At 37.2% G+C, this 8,128-nt stretch overlaps 1 protein-coding gene across 1 annotated transcript; it reads right to left on the reverse strand.

The window, feature by feature from the left end:
* Positions 1–1,164: 1,164 nt before the first annotated feature.
* LOC103705976 (probable prefoldin subunit 4) lies at positions 1,165–6,648 on the reverse strand. The gene is made up of 3 exons (XM_008789900.4): positions 6,520–6,648; positions 6,271–6,381; positions 1,165–1,686 (listed from the first exon to the last, which is right to left on the reverse strand). The coding sequence occupies exons 1-3, from the start codon at positions 6,526–6,528 to the stop codon at positions 1,426–1,428; spliced, it is 381 nt and encodes a 126-aa protein (XP_008788122.1). The 5' UTR covers positions 6,529–6,648; the 3' UTR covers positions 1,165–1,425.
* Positions 6,649–8,128: the final 1,480 nt, after the last annotated feature.

An 8,128-nucleotide genomic window follows, 5' to 3' on the forward strand; every position in this document is an offset into this window, starting at 1 on the left:
AGCATAATAGAATGCTTATGTATGCTCTAAGTAATGAGCTACTATTATATGGTGAAATAATTTTATGTGACCTACTTTTGTCAAAGATGGCTTGCGCACTTTGTTAGCTATATCTAAAGCATATCTTGAGACTTTGGAAGGTGTGTCATGTTGATAGTTACAAGCAAAATAGTTTTTAATTAATCATCTTCTATATTTTTCTATTTTCAACAAAATTATATAATTTTATTTAATTATAAACATGTAAGCTTTATCTCTACTCCTGCAACTATTATATATTTTTGTGAAAATTTGGTAATATCATCATCCATGTGGCAATTAACATGTCGACAAAAAGCTTATTTGGATGTTGGACCCAATTGTCTAGGGACAAGCACCCTTAGAATCAAATCCTTGGGTGAGAAAAGCCAGATAGACAAAAAGACGAGGATAAAAAAAAGTATTGGGAACCAAGATTCTCTCCAAGAGGTGATTTCTTTGAAAACTCTACAAAAAAAATCCCTCCCACCCTTCCCTCATCCCCCGCCAACATCTTCCCGCCTCCCCTTGTATAGCTCGAAATCCAATCCCCTATATGCTGAAAAAGTGCATTACAAATAATGGGAAAAACTAAAATAAAACTTGTGGTAGAATCTCAATTAGTTATTGGAAGATGCAAAGAAATAAAAATTATGAATTTAAAAAAAATGGAAAAAAAGGCATAGATGGCTGCTAGCTAAACAAGAAGATCCCAGACATCTCATGTTGAGGCCAACAGGAAAAGGCCAAAAGAGTAAAAGAAAAGTGATGATACAAGAGATGATACCCTCCTAACCAGTCACAGGTTATCAGACGGAAGAAAGTCTTGTACAAAGACCAAACAATAGCCTTTTTAAAAATAAGGGACAATTCATGATTTATTTCTACGCAGCGAGATTGAAATGCTGAATACAGGTTCTTATTTCCATCAGCATTCTCCCTAAGCTTAATTTTCTGATGATGGGCTCTAAAATACTAAAATCCCTGTTGGCGACCGAACCACGAGCATACCATGCATGGTATCATTGACCACATGAACATCATTTAATAATTCATCTGCAGTAGAGATCAGAAAAGTCCTTTCAACTCCCCGCAGAATGAAGAAGCTGATGAACATTTCTTCCAGCCTCTAATGACCATACCAAGGACAACAAATATAATAACTTCCAGATTGCTGTAACTTAAGGATTCATCCCAAGAAAAGCAGGACACATTCATACAACTTTTTTTTTTGGAAGAAATAATGACATCAATGGCGCCCAATTTATAGAACTGAGAGGTTCATCAGATGATAAGAAAATACCGACCAACGAACTTCTAGCAAACAAGCGGCAGCCTATTAAAAGTACACTGTTAAGGACTATGGAGATGGAACACAAATAAACACGAGGCAGTGCAAAGCCCCAATTAGTCTTCCTCCAAGTTGATGGAGTCCTTGAACTTTCCATACAAGATCTTCTTGAGCTCAGCCATCTGTGCAAGTACAGATTCCTTTTCTTCTTCCAGCCTCTCCAGTTCCTTGCTAGCATCCTCCTTCATCTTCTCCAACCTGCTCTCAACTTCTTCCCGAGGCATATGAGCAAAGACCTCGCCTATTTGGAACCTCACCACATCCTCATCAGACAAAATTAATTCGTTGCTGGCATCCTCCAAACTTTCATTTGCTTCCTGCAGAACAGAGCAAACAAGTCCATGACAAGTCTCAGGAATTACATCAAAATTTTGCATCTCTTTTTCCTACTTTTGTAGCTTAAAATGACGAGATCTTTCAAGAAGTTAACTGAGCAGTCAAGCAGGTGCTCTCACAGTACAGTTACATAGCAAATGTTCCAGGCAGTAAGGTGGATACGATTTTGCCGTCATACATATATCAATGTTATATTTCTAAAGATATAACAAGATAAATCAATCCACATAAAAACTAAAGAGTTCACAGTGTGAAATGTGCAGTTCAGCAAGACCTCATATCACAATTACATTGCCCAGTATTTCAGGCAGTTAAGACGTACAATTCCACTGTCTAACTTTCTACTTTTTGGGGGTGTTTGGATGCCAGAAGATCTTATCTGCCCCAAAAAGATCTTCCCAGCAAGGACCTCCTTTTAAATTTACATAGGAAGAGAAGCACTACAAGAAGCCCAGGCTGCCACAAGCACAATTAATCTCTAATTTAGCGAATAACTGATTCGATCTCCAGGATGTTTTATCTTATCCCAGAAACATAGGGATAATCGGTGCTCACCGGATCCTCCGCCTCACTGGTTTGCTTTGCTTCCATGGTAAAGAGTTTTTTGAGAATAAAATTCCAAAGAGTTAAACCAAGAGCCAGCGGGGAAGATCTTACCAGAGGACATGGTCTTCCATCATCAAAACACCCCCTTTGAGAGAAAACAAGGTCAGTCAATTCACATAAAAGGGAAAGGAAGGACACATTAACAAATGAGTTAGACATGCCCAACTTTAACAATTTCAGCACGTCATAGGCCAACTTACCCAGTACATTATGTTGCCATCACTTTTATGATACTTTTTGCATATAGCAGTTGCTGATTGGCAGCTGATAGTGTTCTGAATTTAATGTCGACCAGGCAAACTACAAACCAAAACAAATGGTACGAGTAGTTTTCCAGTTTATTCATTTTTTTTGATAAAATTCCAGTTTATTCATTAAAATAGGGGCAAGGATAATGTCCTGATTCAGTAATAATTGTAATCTGTCTTTTCTATATATTTTTATTTTTTTCAATGATAAATGATATAGAACAACGATCATAATGCAACTCAGTAGAAAATGGAAAAACCATCGTTTCCAATTTAACATGGACACTACCAGTGCTTAATCGGTTGGTGTTAGAATCTATCACATAAGTGACCGACATGTCTAACAATATAATGTATTTGTAGTGTTCCCAGAAAAATAAAAGAGGGAAAAAATACATGCACAACACAGTATCTTTAAGTGTTGCCACTGCACTGCTGCACATGGATAACTTTAGCATTGCACCATCTCATCTCTTTGTTGTTAGATCTAATAACATTATCTATCATATTTATGACAAAAATTTGCAATCGCTCAGACATCTCCCTTGTAATCCATAATCCCCAGAATCCTTTAAGAACCAAGCTTCCTTGAGTAAAATCTAGAATTTCTGAATCCCCTAAAATCTATTTCTATTTTCTATTCTTACTATCTGATTTAAGGACAACAGCCCCGTGGTCCATTAATCCTTCATAGCTTGCCCATCTCAGTCTACCATCAACCCATTCTTGACATCCCACTTCACAAGGAATAATTGGAAAGGCCACAGTCATGTGTAAACATATAAGTGCATTGGAGAAGTAGTTATTATATAGCAATTAAGACATTATATAAGATAAACATAACCAACCCCTGCCTTATCCCATCAATGTGAGACAAATTTATATGTTCTACATCATCACTAGGTTCTAATCATGTCCAAGACTTATCAAGAGAGCTATGTTTGAAGAATATCAACATGTACTACTTGGTAAGGAAAAAATGGCATAAATAGTATAGTATCAGTGCTGACTGCTTTAATCACCTTGAGAAAGATGATGCAAAAGATGTATCAAATGACAAACTTTATGATAGCACAAAGTATTTTGGAGACAAAAGATGTATACTAACTAACATCAATAGCCAATCATATCATACTAATGCTTATTCATTATCATATAGAGATGTATTAAAAAGTGAAAACAAAATGAAAACCTACCTCGGGGCAACTGTTGAAAATTTCACATTTCATCATTAAATTCTAAAGGGTACCTATGTTGGCCTATAATTTTAATGGGACTAAGAGATTTCTCTTAAGGTATCCATCTCACCGTCCATACTTAGCGTTTAGCAGATGTAATTGGAATTTGATCATTATATTAAGGTTAAGTCTTCCTATCTTTCCCTTTATTTTGCTTCGTGTTTGTGTGTCCACGTGTGTTTGGGTTTGTGTGGGTCCTTTTTTTTTTTGAAAGGGGGGATGGGATGTTTACATGCCCATTCAATATCCATGTCTATGTATGAGCATCTAAATTTCTAGGAAATATGCAGAGTCTTCTCTGCGGCAAGGGGAAAGAGGTACTACCATATATTGAAGTAGCAGGCTGTGTACGCATAAAGATTGTTGTCTTGCATCGAAAGGGCACAAGGACTTGAACTTAGCCATTGAAAATATTTCTAATGAATAGATAACTATGGGAGAGAGTATTAAATTTAGGATGTTACCACTGTTCATCACATAGACTGCAACCTATTTGGTGCTATGTATGGCGGGAGGCATGTTGGGATGTCTAAATGTCTGCTGCCTAATTCTAGCGAGCAGAGGGTATCTTAGAAGGTGAAAGTTTTTTGTAAGGGCATCAGGTGGAACGGAGGTAAAGGACGAACAACAAGGTTTGTAGAGACTTGCGAAGAAATACCACACTATTTAAGACATAGCTTCACCAGTTCATTTGTTGTCGCTAGAGATAAGATTTTCATCTAAGATCACCTTCCCATTAGAAGTGAAAATGCGACATCATTAACTGTTATTAGTATATGCAAAGGAAGGAGAGTATAGAAGTAAGTGTCAACACCTTGAATAACCATCTGCCTCTACAAATAGAGTTGCCAGACTTTGGAAGCACAACGCCAAAGGATGCCTCAAAACTCAGTTTTCATATGAAGGCTCAGAGGACCTATTAATCGTCACCTATAGGTGATTTTAAATACATGATTTTTCAATAAAAAGAAAAGAAAAGATATTGTGTCACCTCCAGTTAAGCTCTTAGGTAATTATGATACATGACTCATTACAAAAGACAGTGAGTTGAAGGATGTTGATTGAATTTCTCGACTATCGAGCAGAGTAGCATACATGAATAAAGAAAGAAAAAGGAAGTGGGAACTGTTCTTTCATTAACTTTGTTGAAGTTTTTAAAGGTCCAATAAGCATATTTCAAGTTTAAAAGCGACAGGTTGATATAGATGCGGACAAAACATATGTGTTGGTTTGTGGTTTTGGATATGTAAATGGCCGAAGAAACACTCTATTTGGCTGACTCTAACTTGATGCGATAAGAGCATCAATCCCTAAATAACTCCCCTTCTCATTGGCTCAACTCTTACCTTGATTTAAAAGTTGACCTAGGAAACCATTTTGATCCATGTTCAGCACCTAAAGTCTATCCTTTTCACTCATAGAAAGAGAAGAATAAAGGCTTTCAAATTGTAAACAATAACTCAACCTTAGCCTAACCAAGGTTTTTAATAAGCTGAGATATCCATAAATTTGGTGGGTGACCAAGACTGAGGCGATCCAAGATCCCAGTTTATCTCAGGCGAGATGGAAAAGTTTTGATTTTTGGGATGTTAGCTGATCAAGATATCGAAATCTTGGCCAAGAATGGAAAACCAGGATTGGCAACTATATTTGGGCATTGATTTTGAGATTCATTAATTAAAAAAAAATAATCTATTAGGAAGTTAAAGAAAAATATTGGAAAATATCAATCAATATGTTAATATTGTACCATCTATATGTTAATATCATACGAATTGATATCTCAAGAAATATTGATTTATATCAACTGAGATAAAAAGAACCAACATTTTATATAACTATATCAATGAGTGCCTGACACCGCTATAAATTGAGATCTTCGCCAACATGAAAACCTTGAGCTTAACTAAAAGCTTTATCCAAGTTATACGAACTGTGAAGATTGAAGATCAATGTATGAACCTTGACGTGTTGAATGTTTTTTAAGCACCTTAGCCAACCTTGTGAATTGGTGTTGAATTATTGGAAAACACAACCTTATCTCATGTGAAACCTCAAACGTCCTTCAATAAGAAAATGACGCAAACCTTGTTGAGGATGGAGATTAAGCTCATGCAATCCAGAGGAACTCTAAAGAAAAAGCAGCTGCCATAACATACCAAACAAAACGGAAACGAGAAAATGGACATATAACAGGCATCCCATATCAAACAAATTACAAGGAAGATACACAAACTTTGCATAACAGATGATGCTCGAACAGCATAACAAATGACATTAAAAAAAACGGTGCAGAAAGAGATTTGAAGCATTAAAAATTCTTAATTTGTTAAAAAAAAGGAAACTTCAAGGAAAAAACCAAACATCATAAGATACTAGCTTCCAAACCATAAATTAAAGATCCAGAAGCCAAAACAAATATAAAAACAGACGTCCAATATCGATTATAAATAAATCTACGAATAGATTATACCTTCGCGACCTTGATCTCGTCCTCGAGCTCGTGGAAGCGATTGTTCAACCTCCCAAACTTGTTGATGTTCTGCTGATCTTCCCACGTCACCTGCGCCTCCGCCCCTTCCCCCTTCCAAATCCCCGCCCAAAATCTTCAGAAAAATTTCCATATTTTGCACAAAAAAACGAACCCAGAAGGAGCTAGTGTAATAGTGTAAATGACATCTAGGGTTAGGGTTTTTTTTTCAGTTAGGGTTTTCGGAAGTACCTGCTGCATCTTGGGATCCTTTAGCTATAGATCGGGAAGCACCCGGGTCTTCAGCCGAGCCCTGGGTTCTCTGGAACGGCGAGAGGCCTTTAAACCCAATTCTTCTCGTGGATGGTCTCCCATCGTGCACCAGTTGGGGGCCACGGTAAATGAACGGAAATTCAAGTAGCAACCATCTGATCTCCATCCAGCGACTGATAATGGTAGAGTCTCGTGGTCTGGTTCGATTCGTCGGGGACAGATTGGAGGTCGTCAAGCAGCATAATCCATCGATGGACACGTGCATACAATTGTTATGCGGAAGTAAATGTGCATGGAAATAATATGCGGCGACCAGCACGGGATTTGGTGCGACCATATCTCGCTCCTAGCACAAGATTCTGGGGGGCATACAGAGATCATGTGCAGACGTTTTCACAATAATTTCTATGCGAAAAAAGGAAATCCGCATAGAAATAAATATGCGGACATATCTCAATCTCATGCAGGATATGGATTAGGTTTATGCGCGGACGCGCTCATAAAATTGCTACGCGGAAGTAAGTCCGCACAGAACTATTATGCGGAAATGGGAACTTGGGTCAGTTCGTCCCCCAAAATTTGAGGAAGTAAATTCGCACAAAAATAAGTATGCGAACGCTTGCACCTCATATCTGGTCTATCTGAGGATGGCACAGCAAATTAGTCCACAACCTCCAAAATCAAGGACGGCTCAATCCTTAGGCGATAGAGATGGCTGCCTAAGGTTCCGACTCCCAAATCCATTTATTATAGTAAGTTCCAAGCTGAGCGTTCCTTCAAATGCTATGTATCTTTATAGCTATAAATGCATTAAAGCTTCCAAATGCATTTATGTTAGAACGTATTTCTTACCTAAAAATATTTATTATCTTTTTTCTTATTTATACATTGAGGCTCCTAAATGTATTTATGTTGCGGTCTTTGCGTTCGCCTTAGGCCTCCAAATGTATTGAGCGGCTTTTGGCCAAGATCTTCGTCTTGGACAATAGTCTGGCAGGCAGCGGACCAACATCGGAATCTTCACCTCCAATGACGTCCTCGGCCACAACTCTCAGCTCGATCCGGTTGATAGCACTGGCGGTGGTAGAGGAGATGGTAGCTAGGCAAACGAAAAAAAATATAAAACAAAAATTCTGAAACTGAAGGGTCTGCTTGATGTTGCTGCTGTTTCCGTATTTTTCCTGTTGTATACATGTCAGTAAAATAACACAAAGTTTGATTATGAGGACAGAATTAGCAAAAACCTCTGCTATTTTTTTGCTTTTATCTGCACTTTTTCTTTTAAAGCAATAAAATCATGAAAGCCATAAAGATTTTAAAAATAATTTTAAAAAATAAAATTATTTTATCGTACATGCTCCTCAGTCTAGTTCATCTTCCTCTTGACTTTTTGAAAACAAAAACAAAAAACAGAAAGAAATACCAACCAGGCTGGAGTTTTCTTTTCTTTTCTTTTCTTGTTCCAAATGCTTCTCACCATTTTGAGAAACCAAAAAACAACAACAAAAAAAAAAGAGAATGGGAAAGTTCCTAATAAATATTTTAAACATATATATTTTCCTCCTCATATTATATCAGTGATGAACCG

This window comes from Phoenix dactylifera, chromosome 16, assembly GCF_009389715.1.
Source record: "Phoenix dactylifera cultivar Barhee BC4 chromosome 16, palm_55x_up_171113_PBpolish2nd_filt_p, whole genome shotgun sequence".
In the NCBI taxonomy this organism is placed as follows: Eukaryota; Viridiplantae; Streptophyta; class Magnoliopsida; order Arecales; family Arecaceae; genus Phoenix; species Phoenix dactylifera.